Source organism: Martes martes (genome assembly GCF_963455335.1).
Source record: "Martes martes genome assembly, chromosome: 2".
NCBI classification, from domain to species: domain Eukaryota; kingdom Metazoa; phylum Chordata; class Mammalia; order Carnivora; family Mustelidae; genus Martes; species Martes martes.
The window spans coordinates 38,490,525-38,518,447 of NC_137889.1; the positions used below are offsets into that span (position 1 = coordinate 38,490,525).

The following is a 27,923-nucleotide window of genomic DNA, read 5'->3' on the forward strand; positions in this document are numbered from 1 at the left end:
CTAGTTTATATCCTAGTCTCTACTTAATGATATACAAACACCTGAAGTCTCTAAGTTTTATTCCTAATTCTATAACAGTAATTTTAACTTTAATCTTAATTCCCTCCATACTGTCCAACTTTGTTCTTTTGCCTGTTTTTCTATTTAAAGACTGAAAGTACTTTTCTTTTTTTAAAGTTTTTTTTTTTAATTTTATTTATTTATTTGAGAGAGAGACAGAGTGAGAGAGCATGAGAGGGGAGGTCAGAGGGAGAAGCAGACTTCCCATGGAGCTGGGAGCCTGATGTGGGACTCGATCCTACGACTCCGGGATCATGACCTGAGCTGAAGGCAGTCGCCCAACCAACTGAGCCACCCAGGTGCCCCTTTTTTTAAAGATTTTTATTTATTTATTTGACAGAAAGAGACACAGCCAGAGAGGGAACACAAGCAAGGGGAGTAGGAGAGGGAGAAGCAGGTTCCCTGCAGAGCAGGGGGCCCAAGCGGGACTTGATCCCAGGACCCTGGGGTCATGACCTGAGTAGAAGGCAGGCACTTAACAACTGAGCCACCCAGGCACCCCAAGAATTAAAATATATTGTACTTATTATCTCTATTACCTAAAAACTGAAGGATTCAATTGTGAAAATTATATTTTAAAACTGTGATATTTCCATGAAAAATATTAATATTTTTTTCAAAATATGGTATTTAAATTTTATCTCATGAGACAGCCAACAACAGGAACAATATATGGTAGCATTTAGAGCCTAGTGAAAAATAAAATACATTAGCAAATATACAAGCGATGAGAAAAACAAAAGCAAAAGAAAAAATTAAGAGCTCTTACTGCCCACAGCTCATTGACAAGTCCTTGAAACAGGGTGACTTTCCTCTAGGAACTCAGCTGCCTCAATGTTGACCCCTTGCTAAGGGCAAAAGGCAATCTTAGCTTAACATTATCCTGACCCCGCAGGATCCTGTAAATCTACCTTAATTCCTTTGGAAACTTCCTTTATCTCTACCCCTCCCACCCTAAGATATATGTTATCAATCATCCTCCATGCATATGGCCCACTGATACACATCTGAAGGGTCTCACAACTAACATTTAATTAGAAAGTAATAAATGACCTTTTCCTAACAATAGCTAGCCCCCCAAGGTCCTGGAAATCTTGCTTCTAAAATTCTTTAGAGGAGTGCCTGGGTGGCTCAGTCAGTTAAACGTCCCACTCTTGGTTTCGGTTCAGGACAGGATCTCAGGTTCCTGAGATTGAGCCCTGTGTAAGGCTCTGTACTCAGCAGGGATTCTGCTTCTCTCCTTCTCCCTCCGTCCCCCTGTTCCCCCTTCTCTAAAATAAATAAATCTAAATAAATATATAAATAAATAAATTCTGTAGAGACTGATGCTACCTATAATCCCCTCCCAACTTGAAAATATATAACCAGTCACCCGTCAACCCCAGTGCAGCTCTTTCTGCCCACAGATCCTGTCCTCATTCTTTAATAAAACCTCCTTTTTAGGGGTGCCTGGGTGGCTCAGTGGGCTGGGCCTCTGCCTTAGACTCAGGGTCCTAGGATCGAGCCCCATATTTCGTTATCTGCTCAGTGGGGAGCCTGCTTCCCCTTCTCTGCCTGCCTCTCTGCCTACTTGTGATCTCTCTCTCTCTCTCTCTCTCTCCGTCAAATAAATAAATAAAGTCTTTTAAAAAAAAACAAAAACAAAAAAAACAATCTCCTTTTTGCCCTGAAGACATCTCTAGAATTCTTTCTTGGCTGTTGGCTCCAAACTCCATTTCCACATCACAATTACTGAGCTCTATTACTCAGTTCTTTAAATGAAGTATTAAAAATTATTAGAAGCAATCAGAAAGCAGTGGCCCTTGCAAATATACATTATTTTAATTCTTTTGTCCTTTAGTCTCACCTGAAAAGTGCATATACCAGGGTAGCAATCAAAGCGAAACTGACCACAACTGCCACAAGTACTTGGTCACTTACTCCTTCTATGACTGAATCATCATCCAATTTCAAACTTTGAACTTCACCTTGATATTTGGCCATTCCAAGTCTAAAAGATAAAGAAAAAAAAGTTACAAATGACACAGTGAAAATAACATATACTAATCAAAACCACATAAATATAACTGACTTCTAATGTATATAATTTTTTAAAGTGCTCACTTAATGAAAGTTGCATTAAATACAACTCTAGTGGAGATTCTCATTGTTTTTAATGGGTTCTTTAAAATTTGCCAGACACATTATTTTGAGGAGTACAAAATTTTATTTCCTTTAAGATAAACAATTACTCTAATTTATCATCTATTCACATTTTTTTAAAACAAAATCTTTAAAAACACCCTTTTTCAAGCTCTGTTCCTTTAATCTTAAGGAAAAAAAGACATTCCTCATGGCTAACTGCTCTTCTCATTCTTGTATACCAAATCAATTCTCCCAGTAAATCAGATCCCTCTTCACCCTCACAGCACTGAGTGGGTCCTAGAATGTACCATGGATGGATAGGGAAAGCAATATATTTTCTTCTTTTGTAAATATTCCTGTATTATTTAGCATAGTGCTCTGCACACAGTAGGACCTAATAAATATATGTTTAAATATGATTGACTTACCTTACTTATAATGTTAGTAATTTGAAAAGTAGAAGACATTTAGGCTATAGGACATTTGTATCTATACTAAGATCAGTTGAATTAATGAAAATTTGGGGGCTTGAAAAACTATTAGCCTCACCTGGAACTAAGCTCAGCTTATGGTTGAGAATTCTTTGAACTGCCTGGAATATGGAATCACTCTGAGGCTGCATTTCCTTATGAAGACAAAAGGGAGGATATGAAACTCTCCTTCCCATACACTAAGCTTCAGAAAAATGGTAATACCCAATTCCTATAGGTATGAAGGGAAATAACCCAAGTATCAGAATCCAAGTATCACAGGTAATTCACATTTTTTATATTGCAAAACAGAAAAATTTAGTCTCTTAAGACCCTTAAAGGAAAATGTAAACATATGACTATTATAACTAAAATAAAATTCTGTACCTATGTAACTTATTGCACTGAAAAGTTTGTCATCAACCTAATGACTCTGTTAAGAGGAAACTTTGCGAAAGTCTAACACCCTTGAAAGAATCTGAATTGGCTGCTGAAATAAGGAAATTACCTTATGCAAGAAACCTAAGCAAACAGATCAAAGCCAATTTCCATCTTTACACGTAGTAATAGCCAAAGTATCAGGAACTTTCTAATGATGGGTTTCAAATGGCCATTATGAAGGCCACACACCAGGAAACTCAGAGCAGCTCGAATTTCATTATTTCCATTCAAAAGAATAATCAAACGAACTGCCAAATGAAACTGAATAAACAGCCTCAAATAATCTAGGGGTGGGTCATGCAATAAATTTAGGTGTTTATTTTACCAGGTTTCCGGTTTTTTTTTAAAGATCTTATTTTTAAGTAATCTCTAAACCCAACGTGGGGCTCAACCCCATAACCCCAAGATCAAGAGTTTTAGGCTCCAATGACTAAGCCAGCCAGGAGCCCAGGTTTCTCTTTTAAAATTACAGATGCTTTCTACAGCTGTGTCAAAAGTCCTATGGGCAGTGAGAACTACTTGCAGCTGTACAAAAGATACCCAAAATGTTATCCCCTTGTGTCAAGATTTCCAGTCTCTTCTGAATCTAATTACTTCACAGAGTTGTAACGACTTTTCCCAATGGTATTAACTTTGGGCAGTTTACTACTGAAGGGGAGCAGAATTTGTCACCCCCAAAATCATGATTTTTTTTTTTTTTAAACAGCAAAGGACAAGTTTTGAAACTCAAGTACAAGTTACCCTTCCGTGAAAGAGACATTTACAAGGGAAATCTCCATTTGTAAAGGTATCTCCCTCTCAATACCTGAAGAGGACTAAATCCCTACAGACTGTTTTGGGGAAAGCACTGAGTTAAATCTGCATAACAACTTTACCCTTGTTTACTGTGCTTTTCCTGGTAACCTCCCATAACTGTGTCTCCCCCCACCCCCAACACCTTTGTCTTTAGCTGAAGGTGGCATTTAATATGAGTGCTTGGGCCATTTTGGAGTTACTCAGTTTTCCTAGGTACCGCCCATGTACACAGGAAGTTTATAAATTAAGCTTTTTTTTTTTGGTTAATGTCTTTTATTACAGGGGAGTCTCAGCCAAGAACCTAATAGGGTAGAGGGATAGTTTTTTCTCCCCCAGACTCCTTTGTATTTTTTTAAATGGGTTACATTTGTTTCAGTGTCCTTCCAAGTATAATCAAGGGTAATGTGAGTAAATTCCACAGCACAAATTATGTTTTTTCACTCTGCTGTATATTTAACTTCTTTGTAAATAAGATATTGCTTATGATATTGCTTCAAGCACAGTTCCAAGAGCTCAGAGATCCCAGGATGCTCTAAGTATTGCAGAGCCACATAATGTTATTTGCATCATTTTACTGCAGAAGCTCCCTATGTTATTGAAATGAAGAGTTATTTTTTACTTCCACAAATTCTGGTATTCCCAAAGAAAGTGTCTGGGCAGAGAGAAGGGAGGGGAAAGAAAGTGTTTGGGCAGAGAGAGGGGAGGAGGGGAAAAGGCCACTGATAAATTTCTGAGAGGAACAGGGTGGTCAGCTGTGTTTTCCTGTCACATGGAAACCCCAGCTAAAGCCAGCGCTCTCACTGGGGGAAGAGAACTATTAATGACTGACCCTGTTGGGGGCTTCCAATAGCTCAATTTCCACTAGTAGTTTTTCTTATAATCATAGCTTTAAAATGGAACATTAGGAGTTAATAGTTCAAAAATGGGGTGATGCAGGGGCGCCTGGGTAGCTCAGTGGGTTAAAGCCTCTGCCTTTGGCTCAGGTCATGATCCTGGGGTCCTGGGATGGAGCCCCGCATCGGGCTCTCTGCTCCGTGGGGGGCCTGCTTCCTCCTCTCTCTCTCTGCCTGCCTCTCTGATTACTTGTGATCTCTGTCAAATAAATAAATAAAATCTTTTAAAAAATTAAATAAATAAAATGGGGTGATGCAGATCTGAGATTACAGAGGATAAACGATAAAAAGAAAATTGTCTACTTGAGGAGATTACATAGTATCTCAATCTTGAAAAGTCAGTCTTTTCGATCTGAACTTCAGTTCTCCAACTCATGCTTTACACGGTTCAATTTTGTCTAGACCAGAACTGTGAGGCTGTTTTGCCCAAAAGCATAGACCCTCAACTCAAGCCTGCCTGGACATTAACAGTCCAGATTTCAGTTCCAGTTCTACTACCACAACTGTGTTCCCACTTAATTTCTAAGGACCTTTCATTGTCTGCAAAACTGGGCTTGAGGTTTCTTAAGTTCCTTCCCCCATTACAAATAAGAAAATAAGAGTTACCAGGACTTCATTTTTACTATTTGAGATTCACAGAAACAAAACACCATAGGTCTTGGAAACTGTGAGGTATAACTGATAGAAGCCTGAAGACAACTGGTTTCTAGCTTTGGTTTGCTATTTATTTTTTAAGATTTTATTTACTTATTTGACAGAGAGAATACAAGCCGGGGGAGTGAGAAAGGGAGAATCAGGATTCCCGCCAAGCAGGGAGCCTGATGTGGGGGTGGATTTCAGGACCCTGGGATCATAACCTGAGCTGAAGGCAGGTGCTTCAAGACTGAGCCACCCAGGCACCCCTGGTCTGCTACTGATTAACTAGCTAAGTCTTATTGAGGAATAGCTTAATGGCAGAAAAGCTTAAGCTCTGGAGTCAGACAAATGTGTACTTACGTCAAGTTTGCATCTCAGCTTCCTCATATGTAAAATATATAAAATTAATTTTAACCACACCAAATGCCCACTTTTATGTAATCTCCACGCCCATCATGGGCCTGAACTGACAACACTGAGATCAAGAGTCGCATGCTCTACCTACTGAGCCAGCCAGGCGCCCCCCAAATGCCTACTTGTTTGAAACCCCCCAAAAAGCTCTTTGTTTTATGGACTTTATAACGAGATAATGAAGGTATTTAGCATATTGCTGGGATCATCACATAGGCTCTCAGTAAATTCAAGCTATAGTATTTTGATTACTTTAAAAATAAAATCTATGGGGCGCCTGGGTGGCTCAGGGGGTTGGGGCCTCTGCTTTCAGCTCAGGTCATGATCTCAGGGTCCTGGGATCGAGCCCCACATCGGGCTCTCTGCTCGGCAGGGAGCCTGCTTCCTCCTTTCTCTCTCTGCCTACTTGCGATCTCTGTCAAATAAATAAATAAAATCTTTGGGAAAAAAAATCTATAAAAAATTAGTAATCTCTGCACTCAATATGGACCTCAAACTTAACAATCCCAAGATCAAGAGACACATGCCCAACCATCTGAGCCAGCTAGGCACCCTTGATTACTATTATTAACAACTGTCAAGAACCATTATAAAACTTAGTCGTGCCTTCCCCATAGCTGCACTATGTTACATCTGAAATTCAAAAAAAAATTTTAAGGTTTTATTTATTTATTTGACAGAGTGAGAGGGATGACAAGCAGGCAGAGCAGCAGGTGGGGGGGGGCAGGATCCCCGCCGAGCAGAAAGCCCGAAGTGGGGCTCCGTCGCAGGACCCTGAGGTCCTGACCTAGGCCGAAGGCAGAGGCTTAACCCACTGAACCACCCAGGCGCCCCTCAAATTCTCTTTAATCAAAGCTATAAATATGTATTCCCCGGGAATACTCCATAAATTTGGGAGCATTGCCACGCAGGGCACTACGGTGTTTACTTAAATCTGATAAGCAGCTATAAAAATAAGTAAGTCTGACACACAGCTGTAATAGATGAGAACTAGTCTCCAACTAACCAGAGTAAGGAGACAGCTAAAACAAGTTGCACTCACCTCTTTCCTTGGTCTTTTCCAAACTTTCAGAAAAAAAATAATTAAGAATAAGGGAAATACAGGAAATTTCATAACTTCCAAAGGAGAAACTCAAGTCTTTTTACCCAAGTTCATGTAGAAACATGATAATCACATCACTTCCATAGATAATTACATCCAAGAAGCTTTTAATATAATTTCCTTCATTGAGGGTAATTGGATCCATAAATGAAATCTCAAGAACACTGCAGGATCATACATAAATGTATTGTGGGTGAGCAGTCAAGACTGAAAAAGGAGGCTTAGGTCATTTGTGTCAAAGCCTTGAAACCTAAGCAGCTGGAGTGAAGGTGTTCACTATACCAGTCCCTCCAGAAAAGGTTAGCATCTTGTTCTCCACTTCCAAAGACAAGTTGCAGGTGAGTCAGGCTTAAGTCAATGTAACATATACTTACTGATTTTATGTGCCCAACAAGGGTAAAGGTCATTAAAGTGCTAGGGATTCTACAGAAGCGACCTAGCATGGAATGTAGGAACTCTGGTTTGACGGAGATCCAGAGGCACACCAACAGAGGAAACAAGGCCGGTAGGATGCATTTATAATTTCTAAAGATTTCTCTGCCCATGGTGGACGAAGAATACTTTTTTTTTTTTTAAAGACCATTGAGAAGAGTCTAGGTAAGATTTTTTCTTACACTTACAGAATAAATTCATCACATGTGAATTGTTAACTGGGACTCCGTAAGGCATCATTAAAAACTCACCCTGATTATTAATGTTCAAAGATAAAACCTATTTCTAATGGGAAAGGGGGGGCTCCAGAACGTGCAAACCAAAGACGTGCTCTAGGAAGTTATGTTTGCTGCATTCCAAATAAATTTGGCATTACCTGATAAAGTTATGTATACCCCCAGGACTCAACGATTCTCCTAGGACTCCAAGGCATGTATCCTAAAGAAACCCCCTACAGATTTGCACTAGGATCCAGGTATAAGAATGTTTACAGCACTCTTTTTAGTACCCCCAAACTGGGACAACAAAATGTCCACTGGCAGAATGGTTACGCTGTTATAATCATACAATGGAATACTAGGCAGCAATAAAAATCACCTATAGATATATACAAATTTACTATAAATTCAAAGCCACAAAATACACTGATCCCATTCATAAAAGTTCAAAAACAAGCAAAGTAAAGCTGTATTGTTTAGGCATGCATATACAGACAAAAACCTATAAGGAAAAGCAGTAAAGTATCATAAAAGTCTAGGGACGAAATTGTTCTCAGGAAGGAACACCAGGTGTGGGTAGAACTCCTGAGGGGTGAGCAGTGTTCTTTTATCTGGGTGTTTATCATTATTTTTCTTTAACCATGTACGTTGTATGCACTTTTCTGCATAGGTCGTATCGCATAAAAATATACTGATATCCCTGCAGAAGCCCACGCCTCTACAAAGGTGGGTGCTCGCTGGCGGACCACCCACCAAGCCATCAAACAAGGAGGCCAACTCCCAGCTCCGCACTAGGAGAAACAGGCCCTAGAACTGCCGAGGTCCTCGCGGACTCACAACTGGCGCACACCCTCTCCCTACTAAGCTGCCGAAGTTTTCAGGGAGTCGACGCTCACCGCGACCCGGGAAGGGACCGCCGGCTCTTCTCACCCGGCCCAGCACCCAGAACCACGAGACGCCCGCCACGTCGGCCCTTCCACCGCCTCCGGAACTCCGGGCGGGAGCCGGGCGACTCTGGGGCTTAGCCCCGGGCTTCCTGAAGGAAGGCGGAGCCCCGGGGTCCGAGGCGGCGACTCCCCCCGCCCCGAAGCCCGAAGGCGACCCCGGGGCAGTCCCGCCCACGCCGGAGCTCCGGCCGCTGCTGCCGCGGGCCCGGATCCGGGTGGGCGTGGCCGGCCGCGGCCCGGGCGGCTGCGAGGGGGAGGGGGCGCGTACCTCTCCACCGCAGAGGATACCTCGCCAATTCCCGGTGACTGAGACTAGAGATTATTTCCGGGCACGGCCCCCGCCACCCCTCCCAGGCAACCACTAGTTCTTTTTTAATTAGGAGTGCGGACACCGGCGCAAGCGCACTGCCGAGCTTCCGTGAAGCTGCGAGCGGCCAGGCGGGGAGGACCCGCCGCCGCTGCCGCCACCGCCGCTGCCGCCGCCGCCGCCAGGGCCGGGCGCGTGCGCGCGGCGACACGCAGCGGGCCGGCGTCGGGGCGCGCGCGGCGGCGGCGGCGGGGAGGCGGGCCGGCCGGAGCGCGATTGTGCGCAGTGGCTCGTAGGCCGCAGCTCTGGCCAGGGCCGGCGCTTTCCGGAGGAGGGGTGTGGGGGCTGGAGGCGGGGACGCGAGGCCGCGGGCGTGGCCGGGGGCGCGCGCGGCGGGCGCGCGGTCCCGAGTGAAAGGAGAAGGAGGGGCAGCGGGGGTGACGGTGCGAGAGCCGCTGGCAGCGCCGGGGCGGTCGTCGGCGGCCGGGGCCGAGGAGAAGGTGGGCCAGAGGCCAGGTCAGCTGCCCCGACCCTCCGACGCAGCCCCAGAGCGAGCGGCAGCGGTTTCTGGTGAGGTGCGGAGGCGCTGCCAAGCCCCAGCTGGGGAAGATGTTCAACGTGGAGTCGGTGGAGCGGGTGGAGCTGTGCGAGAGCCTTCTCACTTGGGTATGTGATGACTGGCGGGTCGGGGAAGACCCCCTCCCCCAGGCCTCCTTTCCGGGATCCCCCACGCTTGTTGCGGGGGGCGAGCGCCGAGGGCGGCGGTGCCGTCACATCCGGGGCCTGCGGCGGGCGGAGCCGGGGGCCGCCGGTGCGGGCCGCGTCTACCCCAGCGGCCGGGCCGTGCGGGGGGCGGCGGGGAGCGGCCGGGCGCGGGGCTGGGGGGGGTGGGGGGGACTCGGCCCCGAGTCCGAGGGAAACTTGCCGGGCTTGAGGTGTTGGCTGCTCTCCGAGTGGAAACCGGCCCGGTGGAGGCTAATGATGGGGTGCAGGCGGCACTATGATTAGGATTGTTGTTGTTTGCAGCTGATGAGGTGCGGGCGCTTCCCTCGCGCTGCCAGGGACGCCGAAGCTGGGCTGTCTCTGCGCCGGGCGCAGCTGGTAGAGGCACTCGGGACCCCTGGTTACGACGTTCCTCGCCTTTGTTGTAGCGTTCACAGAGGACTGAGAGGGGAGCCCCTTGCGGGATGAGCCGGGCGCCCTGGAAGAGAAAAGTACTTTGAAGGGAGGGTAGGAAAAATACGGAAAGGCACCCAGAGACGGTATTTAAAATGCGAGATACGCCTCAGAGATTACAAAGTCAGCCGCGTGGAGATTCTTATTAGAGGGATAACTATAAAAACAAATCTGGAAGCTATGTAAGAATCAGTAATGGAACTGGACATTTTGGGGCGACGTTGTGGGCTTCTGATCTTAAATTATTCAACACTTATTTAAAATGTCACGTTTTAAAGTATCTGTTTCGTCCTAGTGCTAATAATTGTGTCTTTAGCAGCCTTTTCGAGAGCCGGACCTAAAACCCAGGCTGTGTTTCACAAACCTAGGTGTCAGGTTTTGGCCTGTGTGTTTGCATGTATAGAGGTCCGCAGAGCCACGGGATAAACCTAGTGCTTTCTCCAGGAGTTTTACTCACTGCTAAAAATGTTAAAGGTCGTATCTAGAATAGGACACTAATATATTTGTTGAGGTGACTACAGCATTAGGGTTAATGTTAAAGATAAGATACAGATGTAAAAAAAAAATTCTGTTCAGTGGTACCTGAGTCGTTTCAGATCTCTGAAATGTATGTGTCACTTTCCTGTGTGGGGGCACTTCCATGGAAAGGTTAAAGAAGCATTGCATTAGGTAGGTTGTAACAAAGGTAGTGTAAATACTGAGATTTTTTCCTTTTTTTTTTTTTTAAGATTTTATTTATTTATTTGAGAGAGAGAGCAGTAGCAGGGGCACGGGCAGAGGAAGAGGGAGAAGCAGACTTCCGTGCTGAGCTGGGAGCTGGACACGGAACTTGATCCCAAGAACCCTGAGATCATGATCTGAGCTGAAGGCAGATGCTTAACTGACTGAGCCACCCATGTGCCCCTACTCAGATTTTCATAATGTGTTCTGTGAATCAGATTATGTCTTCTGAAATAATACATACACTGCTAGGGCTTGATATGTTCTGTAACTTTTATGTTAGGCTATTACTGGGATTTCAGGGTGGTTTTTTTTTGTTTTTGCAATAATATATAGTAACATATAGCTTACAAATATAGAAGGCTCCAACTTCAGAAGAGAAGGGTTTCATTACTGTATTTTACAGAAGAGAGAAACTGTTAAGCTGCATAATGTGGCCAAGGCATGGGAGAGATAAAGGAAAAGAATGACCACATTCTTTGATCCTGTGGAAGTAAAAGATTTGGCAGAGGTTGTAAACAGAAGATGAGGATCTTAAGGTGTGTCTTTGAGTCTGTACAAGTAAGTTCCTCCCTCAATGCTGGAAAAAGGCAAGAGGGCAAAGATGAGGAAGCTAACTGAATCTGAAGTAGGGCTACATTGTTTAAAGTCTAGAAATACAAGTCTTGAAAATAGGTGTATATGAAGGACGTCTGCAAAAAGATGGTGATCATTGCAGTTATTTGAGTGAGAAATGCTAATGAAAATTTAGAGGAAGAGTCTTGGAGAAGTTTGAGGAGACACACAGTATGAGAGCATCTATTTAGGATCTGGTAAATGTCAAGAAAACAAAACCTAGGTTATCAGATTCCCTGAAAACCAGGGAATATGGTGTTGTAGAAAAGAATTTTTGAATTGTCACTGGAAGGCCCAAAAAGGAAAATTTATGGAGAAAATAAGATGAGAGATTTTCAGTAACAACTGGAGGGGCAGAGTCTCTGCAAAGATGTACAATTCTAAGATTTGGAAACATTTTAAAACCTTGTCCATTGAAATCTTTCAAAATTAAGTTGAGTTTAAATGCTGGCTTCCCTTTGTCATTATAAAAAGCAGAATAAATGTTTATGCAGAAAATGAGGTAGCTAAAAGTGTACATTTAGCCTAGCAGTTCCCCTCATATCTGGAGGCCAACTTATGCTGAAAACAATTCCGAAACCAAGTTGTAAGGGGGAAAAAAGTATGCAATACGCTCCAAAGAAGACTCCCATTGGCACGCTTGGCTGGCTGAGTCAGTAGAACTTGTGATTCTCAATCTCAAGGTCCTGAGTTCAAGCCCAACAGTTGGCATGGAACCTACTTAAAAAAGAAAAGACAAGACTCCCATTTGGACTAATTTACTCTACATAAGCTTACAGCCATGTTGGTCATGTGGGTTCTGTGCACACAGAAGATTAGGCGGTAACTGCAACACTTGGCAAGGTATGGGCAGCTGCCAGTGACCTAGAAGATCCAAGAACTGAAAGCTCAGTCCTACGTGATTCATTCTTTGAGCTGACAGCCTTACAGAATTCAAGAACCTCCACGCTCAATTATTGAAGATCATAATTAGGATCTTGAATACCAAAAGTTTATTTTCACTTAGTACTTAGCATTTAGTACTAGATAGGAGTTAGATAGTACACTTTAGAAATTCTTCCACTAGAAATAGTTAAAATAATGAAACCTCAGGCACTTAAAAGGGATGACTATTAGTTGTCTGTCCAGAATTCATTTCTGTGGACATCGAATTGCCTTAAATGCTGTATAAATAGTAGTTGTATCAGAGTGCATACTAGCCCAAGAACCAAATGTTCCAAATTTTTGTTGAAAGAGGAATAGTTAGGAAAAGACAGAGTATCCTTCTACCAGTGGAAAACACCTTAAGGTTAAATTCCAAATTAGAGTTTATGCAGCAAGCAAGTTCAGCAGGATGTGCTTGAAAATTTCCACTCTACCTCCTCTCCCCACCCTCTGAGTCAAATTGTATTCTTACCTGTTAAAGAAATCTGCCCTGCCTGTTGCACCTGTCAAACCTAATTTCTTGAACTTTACATGAAAAGATTATTCTTTCCTAGGTTTTAGAGACTAAAAAACCAGAACGAATCTGGAATGCTACCAGTTTAGTGGGAAAAGAATCATCACATAGGCTAAGTACATTTCTTCTGCGAAACCCAGCAACATTAGCATATCCTTTTAATTTTCATATTACTTAGTTAGCAGCCAGTAAAATGTATAGTAATGTATACACTTGGGGAAGGTATCATTTTTGGGATGGTATCTCCCCACCTTCCATTCTCTCTGCCTAACTCCATTCTACCAACAATTTTTGTTTTGTGTTGGAATAATCAGTGTACAAAAGTTAAAGCACATTTTTTAAAAGCGTTGTTTTTCTTGTTTAAAAATTGAGGGTTGGGGCTCCTGGGTGGCTCAGTGGGTTAAGCCTCTGCCTTCGGCTCAGGTCATGATCCCAGGGTCCTGGGATCGAGCTCCACATCGGGCTCTCTGCTTGACAGAGAGCCTGCTTCCTCACCTCTCTGCCTGCTTGTGATCTCTCTCTCTCTGTCAAATAAATAAAATCTTTAAAAAAAAAATTGAGGGTTAATATAAAATCATAGGTTTTATATTTATACATAGGTTCTGACATTACTACCTGAGTTCAAATCCTAGTTTTACTTTATACTAAATGTGGGAAACTTTATCTCTGTGTTTCAGTTGCATTCATTGAAGTGGTTCTTATGCTTCGGTATTGACTAGCATTGTTAGAGGGCTCATTAGAACACAGATTGCTAGACCCCATGTCCAGAGTTTGTAATTCAGTAGATTTGGGCTGTGGTCTAAGATTCTGATTTCTTTTTTTTTTTATTTTTTAAAAGATTATTTATTTATTTATTTGACAGATCACAAATAGGCAGAGGGGAAGGCAGAGAGCGAGGGGGAAAGCTGAGCAGAGAGCCAGATGTGGGGCTCGATCCCAGGACCCTGGGATCATGACCCGATCCGAAGGCAGAGGCTTTAACTCACCAAGCCACCCAGGTGCCCCAGATTCTGATTTGTAACAAGTTTCGAGGTGATGCTATTGTTAGTGTCCTGGGGACCATATACCTTGAGAACCACTGCTCTAGAGCAGGGATTTTTAATTTTAGCATTATTGGTATTTGGGGTTGGAGAATTCAGTGGCAGTGCCCTATGCATTGTAGGACATTTAAAAGTAGCATCCCTGGCCTTTGCCTACTTGATGCCAGTAGCACACACCTATTTGTTAAAAACAAACATGTCTCTTAGGGAGCAAAACCACCCCTGGTTGAGAACTGTTGTGGAGATACTAATTCCAGGTGATCTCCTCCTTTACTTTTCTCATGCTTTTGTGGGGGAGGGTGAGATGGAGGTTGGGAGATGTTAATAGAGCTTCTTGGAATTGAAAGAGAGGTTATGATCTTTTAGGTAGAATTTCACACCTTAATGCACTTAGGTGTAATTATCTTTAAATTTTACTGTGCTAATCTCTGGACACATCCTGTAGATGTAAACTCAGTTGATGAGACTGGTAGATGATAGATTTTTTAAAAATTAAAATATAATTCATATACCATAAAATTCATTCTTTTTTTAATTTTTCCTTTTGTGTTTTTTTAAATGCATTTTTAAAAAATGCATTTATTTTTTTAAAGATTTTATTTCTTTATTTGACAGAGATCACAAGTAGGCAGAGAGGCAGGCAGAGAGAGGAAAGGAAGCAGGCATCGAGCCCGATGTGGGGCTCGATCCCAGGACCCTGGGATCATGACCTGAGCTGAAGGCGGAGGCTTAGCCTTAACCCACTGAGCCACCCAGGCACCCCTCCTTTAGAGTGTTTTTAAGATTCTCTTTATTTGACAGAACACAGGGGTGCACAAGCAGGGTGAGTGGAAGCCTCCCTGATGAGTAGGGACTCGATCCCAGGACCCCCGGATCATGACCTGAACTGAAGGCAGATGCTTAACAGACTGAGCCACCCAGGAGCCCTAGAATACATGCTTTTAAGATGTACAATTCAGTGGTTTGTAGTAAACACTTTTTATCATCCCAAAAGGAAACTCCATAAAGCTAGAATTCCTTTGGCACCTGCTTTTCAAGCACAGGTGGACCTCATGTAGCCTTCATGATCAATTATTTATTTACCTTAAGAGCCAGTATAGAGAAAGTAATTGTTTAGAAGCCACGTTTTAAAAATCAGAATGAATAAAAGTTTTTGTTTTTTTTTTTTTTTTTTTTTTTTAAAGATTTTATTTATTTATTCATTTATTTGACAGAGATCACAAGTAGGCGGAGAGGCAGGCAGAGAGAGAGGAGGAAGCAGGCTCTCCGCTGAGCAGAGCGCCCGATGCGGGGCTCGATCCCAGGACCCTGGGATCATGACCTGAGCCGAAGGCAGAGGCTTTAACCCACTGAGCCACCCAGGTGCCTCTGAATATAAGTTTTTTTAAGTCCCAAGAGAGAAATAGAATTTTTAGAACTAAATTATTTACATTATTAGAGAATTACCTGCTTTATTGAGTTTTTTTCTTTTAATTGGTCAGAGACCGTTTTCTAATCTGCTTTGGATCAGAGGGTTCCAAATGCCCAACCAGTGTCCCTCCCGCCACATAAGAATTATTTGATGAGTGTGTTAAAAGTCAATTCCCAGCCTTCTGCAACTTGCCAGATGATTCTGATGTACACAAGGTTTGGGAACCACTGCTTTAAACTTTTCAAAATACCTAGTTTACATTCTTTTTCTCATTTATGCCTTTAGCAAAACACCTCTCCATAAGGTATTTTTCCCAATTACTAGATTAAAACACTCTTAAGAGGGGTAAAGTGGCACATCCAGGTTCACACAGCAAATTAAGAGCAAAGCTGGGGTAGAATTAGTTCATTACGTTCAAAACATGCTCACTTGGGGCTTACTCTGTGTCAGACATTGTGTTAAGATTAGTGGTAAAGAGATAAATGAGATGTGGCTCTCACTGCTGTCTCTTTTTCCTCTTAAACCTATGAGAGAGATTAATTTATCAAATGTAAAATGAAAGCAGGTGCTTATTTCATTTTAAAGTACATTGTTGTTATCACATTACTATTGAGGCAGCTGGAGATAATATAGAATAAAATTTAATATCAGTTCCTGCAGATATTTATTTGTTCCATTTATTCATTTACTAATTATATTGAACCTCTACTGTATATGAAGTTAGTGTCAGGGGATGGCTTCTTTTCATTACTCTCCCAAATGGATACCTAGATAAAAACCAATTGCTATGTGATCTCTAAGATAATTCCTTTAGTTTCCACCACTATAACCCTCACTCCTCATAAGACTCCCCCATATAGGAAATATAAAGAAGCTACTGACTACATTTGTCTGTAGCTTTTTTTTTTAAGATTTGATAAGTGATACAGTACAGAGGAGTAGACACTCACCTACTGTTACAAAGTGAGAAAATGACTAAAACAGAATTACGAGAATTAAGGACAGCTTGTATTTATCAAAAATCTTGAAGTGTACATACACTTTGACCCAGTAATTTCACTTCTAAAGAATCTTTTTTAAAAAATGGTTTTATTTATCTATTTGAGGGAGAGAACATGAGCATACCAGTGGGGTAGGTTGGGGGGACAAAGGGAGAGGGAGCAGGGAGCATGACGTGGGGGCTCCATCCCAGGACTCCTGGATCATGACCTGAGCCAAAGGCAAATGCTTAATTAACTGAGCCACCCAGGCACTCCCAGTAATTTCATTTCTGAGTATATAACCCAATAAATAAAAATACGAGAAGATTTGAGTGTTATTCCCAATATTTCCATTGTCTCTTAGTTTGACCTCATCTGTGTTAATAATATAAACCTACTAAATAGGTCTCTGTGCCTCTTCCCCTCCAATCCTTTCTTCATACTGCAGCCAGGATGATCTTTATACAGCACAAATCTCATGGCTTCAGTCTCCTGGAGTCCTTTGCTTAGCCACCCTCCCTCCTCATTGCTCTTAGAATAAAGTCCTAACATGGCTTATGAGGTTTTGCACAGTAATGCCCCATCTTTCACCATTATACTCTTTTCCCTCTTCTATCTCTTCCTGTTCCCACCCCCCCATCCCATGCTAAGCTGTTTTTCATTCCTAGACTGCATCCCACTCACTTCTAATCTTTGTGTTGCTGTTGGCACATCTTGTCATACTCTTTCATTTTACTAACCTATAAACTGGGAGAGCATGGCCGCATCTGTCTTTTCTCAGTGATTTATTTCCTTCTAAATCTTGGTTGCACTACTGGGTATAATCATTGTCGGCTCAGCTGTATTATCTTATGGAAATAATTTCTATTTCTCAGCCATGTCATGCTGACCAGTGCAAAGTTAGTTGTTGGTTTTTTGGTTTTTGCAAACTTAGATCTAATTCAGAATACATTTAGAATCAAAATTGAATATCTAACCTCAACTGTAGTGAATGTGAATTCTACGTCTGTATAAAGATACTTTGGTTTTGAAAAAATGAAGTCTCCGTTTGGCCAGCCTTAAACACGTCTATCTCACAAAATAGGCTTCACATTTTTTTTTAATTCAGTGGCTCAATTTTTTCAAGGACCCAGTTCTTTGTATCCCTCTTCTCTGTCGTACAGTGCATCAGCCTCATCCTAAAATATATTCTGTTAAGAGCCCTAAGATGACTGCTGGTGGCAGTTGAGGCAACATACTTGACCACAGCAAGAGGAGATAGGCTCTTCTTTCCTAGAAACTCAAGTTTAAGCATCTCCCTCCAATTCTTTGGTTCAAATTGTCTTTGCCCTGTGAATCCTAAGTTAGTCACTGGTAGAGGAGATGGAGTTACCATGACTTGCTTAGATTGGTCATCTGTGAGGAGAAGGGATGCTGGGATGTCATCAGGTGTCCACCTCAATTTCTTTTCTACCTAAGGGACAATGAGAACCTGCAGGAAATTTCCCATAAGGGAGAAATTTTCCAACTCTACTGCTTTTTAAAATTTATTCCAACTCTCAAGATGAGATAATCACAAAAGGAAGCCTAAGAAATCTCCTATGTAATTAACCAGGGAATCTCTCCCCAACCCCCCTCCTTTTTTTCCCTAGATCCAGACATTTAATGTGGATGCACCATGCCAGACCGTGGAAGATTTAACGAATGGGGTTGTGATGGCCCAGGTTCTTCAGAAAATGTAAGAATTGCTTTATGTTTTTGTATAGTCTTATATGTGAATATTTATTAGATTGAAAACATGGACAAAAAAAATGTTCACATGAAATGTGTGTTGAGTGCAGGATAAGAGCTATAAATGTCTGTTTTAATTTTGATTGCATGTACTTGTTGGGTATAGATTGGCTGAGAGTTTAATTAGGGCCATAATTGTTTAAACACTCCATTGGTTTTAGCAGAATTATTTGTTCTTTTCTTTTTTAGCATAAGCTTGGCAGAAATTTTCACGTTAATGATATTTTCTCATTGTATAAGAATCTAGAGGCTTGCTTTCTCTTTCCTTAGGATTTTGCTCAAATGTTGTTATATCTATGAAGCCTCCCCTGACCATTCATATAAAATAAGTGATAGCCATTGCCCTATACTCTGCTGTATCCCTTTTAACCTTTTATGTTCTTCTTTGAGGTATGTAACACCATCTTATATACCATATATTCATTTGTTTTGCGATGCTCCCCCTGCCACCCCTGTGAGATCCACACAGAGGCAGGGAATTTGTTTTGTTCACAAGGTTTGGTTTTTGTCTGAATCATATGAAAATGCCCTTTGTAGGTCACAAGTGGTTAAATATCATCAGTTTTTCATGATTCAGCCTGCATCGTAGATACCCATGTCACCAAATGGTTAAAAGAATAACATACATGTGTGGGATATACGAAACATACCTGGTTTTTCTAAGTACTTGAAAAAAGCAATAGTTGTAAAATTGATGTATGGCTATCTCCAACTTGATCTAGGAAATTTTCAAATAAATAAAACATTAAAACATTAAAAAATAAAACATTACTTATAAATTTAAGAAATCATAATGTTCGATGTGACTTTTGGGGTATACTTTTGTCTTTTGAAGCACTGAGCACTTGTAGGCCTTATGTTATTGGAAGATTTGCATATGACTAGATGGGATTTCCTGAAGTTTTGGTAAGAATCCATATCAACAGTAAATGAATTCTTTCTGTTCACTTTGCAGTGAGCTATATAGAGTTGCCTGTCTGAAAAGCAGTTCAGATGCCTGCAATTCAGAAACTCTGTGTGTCTTTAGAACGAGGGACTGATGCTTGGAAACTAGCTTGCTGTCGCTTTCTTCTGTAACTACCTGGCACATCTCTTCAGATAACACAGGAGCATAGACTTTTTGATGGAGCTTGAAAAGTCTCATTTGCAACCTGATCGGGCTTGGTTCTAGCACTCTGAGAACAGTGATCCTGTGACCTCTGAGTGGTTCCCTAATAATTTTTAGCCTTTGAATGGTCTAGAGAGTTTCACTGAAGCTAAGTAAGCTTTCCAGGTATGTGTCAGTAAGTGAATTTTGCTTAAGTTAGTTAGGGTAGGATTTCTGTCATTTGCAGAAACCAGAAGAACTGTATGTGTGTATTGTTTTACCAAATCAAGATCATAGCATATATTATGTTCTGCAAACTAGTTAATTTACCAAGGTCTTGTAGGCATATTTCTCATCCATAGTTAGTTTTTTACCTTTTTTCCCCAAAATGTCTTCCTTTTTTCCTTTTGTTATGGTAAAACATACACAGAGAAGTATACTTTAAAAAGTGATGAATATGTACATGTGTATGTATATCGTGTATGTATTTGTGTATACACATCTGTGTAACCACCACCCAGATTAAAATATATAACCTATCTAGGCCCGGATGGTTCCCTCACGACCCTCTGTAATCAATAACCCTTGCCTAGTAATAGCCGTGATTCTGACTTCTACACCAGCAATTAGTTTTTTTTTCTGTTTTTGGACATCTTATAACGGGAATCATACAGTACGTATTCTTTTTTGTCAGACTCCTTTCGCTCAACTTAATGTCTGAGATTCATATTGTTGCATGTTAATCTATTTTAATAACTGTATAATATGTACAAATTCAAGGAAGTTCAGTTCCTCCTTGTCTCTTTGATATTTACTGAATGGCTACTTTGTGTCCAGCACTGGTGATACAGCAGTAAGCCACAACCCAATAACCTTCAGAGAGTTTATAACCTTGGGAAAACCAGATTTGTAAATAACTATGAAAACAAAATTGCTTTTATAACTGGTGCTACGGGGCAGAAATACACAATGTTATGGAATTTTGTAAAGAGACATATTTAGCTTAAGTCACAAACATTTACCTGAAAAAATAAAGATCTTAAATCTGAAAGATGATCAGTAACAGATTTCTTAGCATACAGAAGATGGTATACAGAGGAGGCCGTACCAGCTGATGGAGTATGGTCAACAACACCACCAAAAGAGAGAGGGTTTGAGCGACTAAAGCACAGAGAGGGACCATGTTATAGAATGAAAATGGAAAGAGAGATGTTGCCAGACCATGTAGGGCCTTGTGTCTTTATTCCAAGGGATATGAGAAGCAATTTGGGTGGTGTGGAAGCAGGGAAGGGTTGACAGGGTCAGATTTACATTTTAAGTTTTTATTTAAATTGCAATTAACATACAGTGCAATATTAGTTTCAGGTGTACAATGTAGTGAGTCAACACTTCTATGCAGCACCTGGTGCTCATTACAAAAGTGCTCTCCTTAATCCCCATCACCTATTTAAACCTTCTCATAACCATCAGTGCTCTACAATTGAGAGTCTGTTTCTTCCTTTGCCTCTCTGTTTTTATCCCTTAGCTCTTTTTTTCTTAAATTCCACATATGACTGAAATCATATGATATTTGTCTTTCTCTGACTGATTTATTTTGCTTAGCATAATACTCTAGCTCCAGCCACGTTGTTGCACATGGTAAGATTTCATTCTTTTTTGATCGCTGAGTAACATTCCGTTGTGTATATATATACCATATCTTCTTTATCCGTTCATCTGTTGATGGACATTTGGGGTGTGTCCATAATTTGGCTACTGTAGATAATGCTGTTAAACATTGGGGTATATGTAGTATCTCTTTGAATTAGTATTTTTGTGTTCTTTGGATTAAATACCCAGTGGTGCAGTTGCTGGGTCATAGGGTAGAGATGTGTGTGTGTGTGTGTGTGTGTGTGTGTGTGTGTGTGTATTATTATTATTATTTTTTTTATTGTGGGAGAGGGAGGGAGAGAACAAGTAGGTCAGAGAGAGAGGGAGAAGCAGACTCTGCCGAGCAGGGAACCCGATGTGGGGCTCGATCCCAGGACCCTGAGATCACGAACTGAGCCAAAGGCAGATGCCTAACAGACTGAGCCACCCAGGCACGCCAGGGTAGTTCTGTTTTTTTAACTTTTTGAGGAACCTCCCTACTGTTTTCTACAGTGACTGCACCAGTTTTCTTTTTCTTTTTTTTAAGTTTTTATTTAAAGTCCAGGTTCATTTACATTTTGAAAATATTCTGGCTGCGGGGGTAAAGTGAATTAGAAGATGCCATAATGATAAGGAATGATCAACTGGAAAGAAGTTTGTAGTAAATCAGAAAGGAGGTTATGGTACTTTGGATCAGGAGGTAGTGAAGGAGGTGGAGACAAATGGATAGACCCAAAATAATAGAGAAAAACAAATGTTGATGAATGATAACGGGGTGTGAGCAAAAGGGAGGTATCAAAATTGACTTTAAATTTCTGACATTAGCAAATACACGGAAAGGGGGACAAACCACTGATGTGGGAATGCTGAAAGGGAATCTGCTGTGGAGGAGTACTGGATATATCATGGGTTTAGTTTGGGGGACGTTGAGTTTCAGTGGTATTGAGACATCAAGAGAAAATGCCAAGTTAGCATTAGATCATGTGGGTCTAAAGTGCAGAAGAGAAATCTAGAATCAATTTGGGTATCTTAGTTGAAGCCATTAGTGTGGATTAAGTCACTTAGGGAATAGTATAGCATAAGAGGAAATATGTGTAGCCTGAGCCTTGAAGAACTTTGACAATTAATTCCGGTTAGAACCTCAAAGAACAGAGGTACCAGAGAAGTATGAGGAAAGCCAAAAGAATGTGGGGGCTAAGCAGAGAGTTTCATTGGAAATTGCAGATCTTTTCATTTTGTCTGAGCTGAGAAGTGAAAAACTATATCTTTCTGTGGTTTCAGTAGAAATTTTATCAAATATGAGTGGGCCTAAGTATGTTTCTAGTTAGTATAAAATTTTCTTCAGCTTTTTAGTCATTTCCCATCCATCTGCTTTCCAGCTTCCAAAATTTTATTGCTATTGTGGTCTTTCTCTCTTTTTGTCCATGTAGGTTCATGCCACACCCCTTATTTTTAATTAATATGACTTTGTGGATTTTTTTTTTTTTTTAAGAACAGTTTCAGTTTCACTGTGAAATTGTGATGGCAAGGAGTTGCAGTATGGGATGACGAAGTTCTGGGAGTGGATGATAGTGATTGGTGGGTGCACAGCGGTGTGAGTGCACTTAATGCCACTGAACTGCACACTGAAGTTTAAATGACATTTTATGCTGTGTGTATTTTACTACTTGAATAAAATGTTTTTAAAAATTGAACGTAAAGTATGGCAAATTTTCACACACTCCTTGCACCACTGCACAGGGCCTTTCCCCGCTATCAACATACACACCAGAGTGGTATATTTGTTGTAATTGGTGAACCTACACCAAAACAGCATCACCCAAAGTCCCTAATTTACATTAAAGTTCATTCCGTGTTTTACATTCTCTGTATGGGTTTGACAAATATGTAATGATACATATCTACCATTGTAGTATCACACAAAGTAGTTTTGCTGTCCTAAAAATCCCCTTTGTTCTACCTAGTCATCCTTCCCTCCACCCCAGACCTCCAGCAACCCCTGATCTATTTACTGTCTCCACAGTTTGCCTTTCCCAGAATGTCATGTAACTGAAATCATAACCATATGTAGTCTTCTCAGATTGGCTTCTTTCACTGAGCAGTGTTGCATTTAAGATTTCTCCATGAACCTTGATAGTTCATTTCTCTTTAGTGCTCCCTCTTTTTTGCAGCTTTGGTGAGATGAAATTGACACATAGTAAATTGTACATTTTTAAAGTATAGGATTTGATAAAATTTTTACCTATGTAGATACCTGTGAAACTATCACTGCAGGCAAGATAACGAACATATCAATCACTTCAAGAAGTGTCTCAGTCCTTCCTTTGTGCCACCCTTTCCTATGCACAGGCAACCACTATAGATGAATTTGCACACTCTAGAAATTTATGTAAATGGACTCACACAATATATTTTCTTATTTGAGGAAGAAGGTATAGCTTTCATGCAACATAACTATCTTGAAATTCATGTTGTTGCCTGTAATAGTTCATACATACTCTATGGATATACTGTGATCTAGTTATGTATTTATTCATCTGCGGATGGACATCTGGGTTATTTTAGTTTGGGACTATTACAAATAAAGCCATCTCTGAACATTAGCATACAGATTGGTTGTACGGACATATCCTTTCATTTCCCTCTAATAAAATCCCACCCAGGAGTGGAATGGTTAGACCATATGGTCAGGTATGTGTTTAATATTTAGGAGACTGCCAAAGTGTTTCCAAAGTGGATGTGCTGTTTTTGCTTCCGCAAGCACTGTGTGAACGTTCTTATTTCACCAGTCTCACCATCACTTGCTAACACGTCAGTGGTGGTGGGGTTTTTGGGGAGGGGGGCAGTTTAAGGTTTTACATTTAGGTAATCTCTTTTTTTTTTAACATTTTATTTATTTATTTGACAGACGACGGTGAGAGAGGGAACACAAGCTGGGGGAGTGGGAGAGGGAGAAGCAGGCTTCCCGCTGAGCAGGTAGCCCAACTCTCAGGCTTGATTCTAGGACCATGGGATCATGATCCAAGCCAGAGGCAGACACCTAACTGAGCCACTCCTTAAGTAAACTCTACAGTCGGTGTGGGGCTTGAACTCACAGCTCTGAAGTCAGAGTCACATGCTCAACCAACTAAGTCAGCCAAGTTCCCCAGTTTTGTTTTGTTTTAATTGAAGTATAGTTGATAAACAATATTACATTAATTTTGGTGTATAAGGCAGTCGTTTTGATTTTAGCCATTCTGGTGGCTATCTAGTAATAATTCACTATGGTTTTAGTTTGTATTCCTAGGAGGACTAATGCTGTCCAGCATCTTTACATGTTTTTACCATCTATATTATCTCCTTTTGTGAATGGTTTCTCATAATCTTTTGCCTGTTTTTTTACTTAAATTGTCTTACTGAATTTAGAGTTCTTTATAAATACAAAACATAAAAACTAAATACAAGTCATTTTTTAAATGTATGTTTTAAAATATTTCCTTCCGGGGCACCTGGGTGGCTCAGTGGGTTAAAGCCTCTGCCTTCGGCTCAGGTCATGATCTCAGGGTCCTGGGATCGAGCCCCGCATTGGGCTCTCTGCTCGGCAGGGAGCCCGCTTCCTCCTCTCTCTCTGCCTGCCTCTCTGCCTGCTTGTGATCTCTGTCTGTCAAGTAAATAAATAAAATATTTAAAAAATATATATTTCCTTCCAATCTATGGTTTCCCTTTTTCTTTTTCTTTTTTTTTTTAAGATGTGTTATTTATTTATTTGACAGAGTGGCCGGGGAGTGGCAGAGGGAGAGGGAGAAGCAGGCTCCCCACTGAGCGGGGAGCCCGGTATGGGGCTGGATCCCAGGATCCTGGGATCATGACATGAACTGAACCTGAACAGAAGGCAGAAGCTTAACCAACTGAGCCACCCAGGTGCTGGCCCCACCCTGTTTTCATTTTCTTCATAGTGTCTTTGCAAGTCAAAAGTTTTAAATTTTGATAAAATCTAATTTTTTAAAAAATTTTATTTTTAAGTAACTTCTACACTCGATGTGGGGCTTGAACCCACAACCTCAGAAATCAAGAGTCATACATTCCATTGACTGAGCCAGCCAAGTGCCCCATGGTTTGTTTGCTTTTTTTTTTTTTAATTTAAATTCAATTAGCCAGCTTTTTTTTTTTTTTTAATTTTATTAAGAAACATTTACCAAACCCAGGGTCACTAAGATTTTCTTCTATTTTCCTGTACAAATTTGATAGTTCCAGTGCTTACATTTGAGTTTGCAATGAATTGTGAGTTACTTTTTGTGCATAAGGATTAATTTTTTTCTTCTTTTTTTGTACTGTTTTTTAAAGATTCCTTTTCCATCTTTTCAGAACTTTTGATTATGTTGATTTGCCTAGTGACCAGACATTAACCATAGATGATTAGATTCTTCTTTAATTTTTACTATAGATCAGTCACTGAAAACATTAAGATGTATTCTATCCTTTTACATCTGTACATTAATAGATACAAAATGAAAACCTTTTTTTTCCTTGAGTCTTGAGAGAGCTGTGGGGGTTTGGGGGCTTTTTTTAAAAGATTTTATTCATTTATTTGACAGAGCATACAAGTAGGCAGATAGGAGAGAAGGAAAAGCATCCCCCCTACCCCCCAGCAGAAAGCCTGACGTGGGGCTCAATCCCAGGACTCTGGGATCATGATCTGAGCTACCCAGGTGCCCCAGGAACCGTGACTGTTAAATGAACTTTCTATTTTCAACTTTTTGGTTTGAAGAAAATTAATACTGGTTAAAAAAAAATGACAAGCAGAATCCACTTCAGAGAGCACAGGATGTTACATATGAGATAGCAAGAATTTGAATTGGTTGTTTATGCTCTTAAGCCTGTGATTCTTGGTTAACCTGCAGTACTTGTGCCAAAGAACAGTCAGCACTTTGCCTGATCCAACTTCGGCTCTGAAAGAAATCTGCTTCTCCCCTGACACTACTTCTGCAGGCTTCTCAAGGGATGGCTATTTTTTTCTCCCACAGTCTTCAAGTACCACTTAGCCCAGAGGTGGTACTCCTTATTGCTGCTTCCACACCATTCTTCTTTATCTTCCCTAAAACTCTAGCTTCGAATCCTATGACATTATCCACTACCCTTCATTGTTGTTGTCATTCCTTCTCGTTTCGCAACAATATTGGATCCTGGCACACTGTGGGCTCTCTCTGATACTGCACTTATCTACATTCTTGGTGATTTGGATGTATACCCAGATTATCCTTCATATCCTTCGTTACCACTTTCTTGAACTCCTCTCCATTTACCTTGTCTTCGGTTAGATTTCAGGCATGCCTTCCCATGATTACCTTATAATTACTGATAATGTGTAATCCCCCCATAATCTCAGTTTTCTCATTACCACTGTCTGATTATTGTTCCCTGTCTTTCCATCTCCCTTTCTCTGTATCAAGTCTCCAATAATTCTTTAATTCTCTTGTGTCAGTGGGATTTTAACACTGTCCACCTTCACTGTTCTTTCCTTCCTCTTATTTAGCTGAAACTTTATAGTCAATCATAATTACTTCCCTGCATACACTTTTAGCTCCCCTGCCCCTCTCATATTGTATTTGTTCCACAAAACCACAACTCTGGTTGAATCTAATGTCCTGCCAGTTCTGCTTCTTACCTATGCAGCTGAACACAGCTGGGGAAAAAATGCAAACATACTGATAAATTTCATTTTAAGTTTCTCACCACAAAACTGCAAGTGTTATCTTATGGAATCCCACAGTCATACTGTGTTTCCCTAGTATTTTCATTCCCCCACTCTTCCAGACAACTATCTTACATTTTCTCCTTCAAACCTCCAGTACCACCTTTCCTGTCTTTTTTATCTGATCACCTTACAAGGTAGATGAATCCTACTTCTGAGGAAGTTAAAACAAATGAAACAGAATTTCCATAGAATTCCATGACTACATGTACCCCTCTGCCAGCATTATTTTGATTTGCCTTGCTACTTGTTATGATACATAAAGCTATAGGGTTAGTGGGGAAGGTTTCTATCTTAAAGTCAGTACTTACACTTTGTATACTACATCCCATTGCCTACTATCTACAGGATTGTCTCTTTACCAATTTGGCCCTCTTTCCTATATTATCACTCTTCCCTTCTCTGCTGGATCATATCTGCTAGCATGCAAATGGTTACTTCTTTTATCTTTAAAATACTTCTGATCTCAAGGTGCCGGTGTGGCTCAGTTGGTTAAGTGTCTGCCTTAGCTCAGGTCATGATCCCAGGGTCCTAGAATCAAGTCCTGCATCTGGCTTCTATGGGGCAGGGAGCCTGCTGTTCCCCCTGCCTGTGCTTGTGCGAATTCTCTATTTCTGACAAATAAAGTCTTAAAATAAAAGTAAAAATACTTCTGATCTCATTTCTGTCAGTCAATTTCTCCTCCCCTTTGTTAGCAAAAACTTCTTTAGAGAATAGTCTGTATCCAGCTGTTTCAGATTCCTAGCTTCCTGCTCTTTTAAATCCACTTTTCACTCGGGGATTTTTTTTCCCCCACCATTTTATTAAAACTGCACTTATTAGGACCACCAATTATCTATACAGTGCTTATTCTTTTTTTTTTTTTAAGATTTTATTTATTTATTTGACAAACAGAGGTCACAAGTAGGCCGAGAGGCAGGCAGAGAGAGAGAGGAGGAAGCAGCCTTCCTGCTTAGCAGAGAGCCCGATGCGGAGCTCGATCCTAGGACCCTGAGACCATGACCTGAGCCGAAGGCAGAGGTTCAACCCACTGAGCCACCCAGGCACCCCCACAGTGCTGATTCTAATGGCCGATTCTCAGTCCTTATCAGGACCTGGCAACAGCATTCAAAGGATTTACCTCCTTGTAACACTTAAAAATTTGGTTACCAGGATACTGTTAGCCTCTGGGTTTTTCTCCTGTCTCACCTGATGATCTGTATATTTTTTGCTCATTTTTTTCCTCTTCTGTCCTACTTCCTAATGCTGGAGTGCTTAAGGACTTGTTCCTCTACTCTTTTCTGTTTGTGTTCACTTACTTGATGACTTCATCTGGTCTCATGGATTTAAACAGCATCCATATCCTGGTGACTCTCAAGTTTATATCTCTAGCATGAATCTTTGACCTCCAGACTTAAACTCATTATCTATTCAGTGTCTCCATTTGAGTCTCAAAGACCTCTCAGAGTTGTCATATCTAAAACTAAACTCCCTATCTTTACCTAAAACTC

The 27,923-nt window shown here is 41.0% G+C and overlaps 2 protein-coding genes across 7 annotated transcripts in view; one reads left to right on the forward strand and one right to left on the reverse strand.

Annotated features, from left to right (window-relative positions):
• Nucleotides 1–9,025, reverse strand: part of RNF170 (ring finger protein 170) — a 46,668-nt gene extending 37,643 nt beyond the window's left edge. The window contains exons 1-2 of one of the 5 annotated variants that reach the window (XM_080797549.1): nucleotides 8,798–9,025; nucleotides 1,981–2,050 (exon numbers count right to left, since the gene is read on the reverse strand). Coding sequence is in view for 3 of the 5 variants with exons in the window: in XM_080797546.1 (XP_080653672.1) it covers nucleotides 1,907–2,043 (137 nt within the window). In the remaining 2 variants the exon portion in view is untranslated. Of the gene's footprint in view, nucleotides 1–1,906; nucleotides 2,051–2,733; nucleotides 2,801–8,478; nucleotides 8,676–8,797 lie in introns of those variants that run through there. The other 4 variants (XM_080797546.1, XM_080797547.1, XM_080797550.1 and 1 more) reach the window with 4 other exon arrangements.
• A 160-nt stretch (nucleotides 9,026–9,185) lies between these two features.
• The window catches only part of HOOK3 (hook microtubule tethering protein 3), a 102,449-nt gene continuing 83,711 nt past the window's right edge, over nucleotides 9,186–27,923 (forward strand). The window contains exons 1-2 of one of the 2 annotated variants that reach the window (XM_080797483.1): nucleotides 9,186–9,502; nucleotides 17,848–17,933. In XM_080797483.1, coding sequence (XP_080653609.1) covers nucleotides 9,446–9,502; nucleotides 17,848–17,933 — 143 coding nt within the window. In that variant the 5' untranslated portion in view covers nucleotides 9,186–9,445. Of the gene's footprint in view, nucleotides 9,503–11,170; nucleotides 11,272–17,847; nucleotides 17,934–27,923 lie in introns of those variants that run through there. The other variant, XM_080797484.1, reaches the window with a different exon arrangement.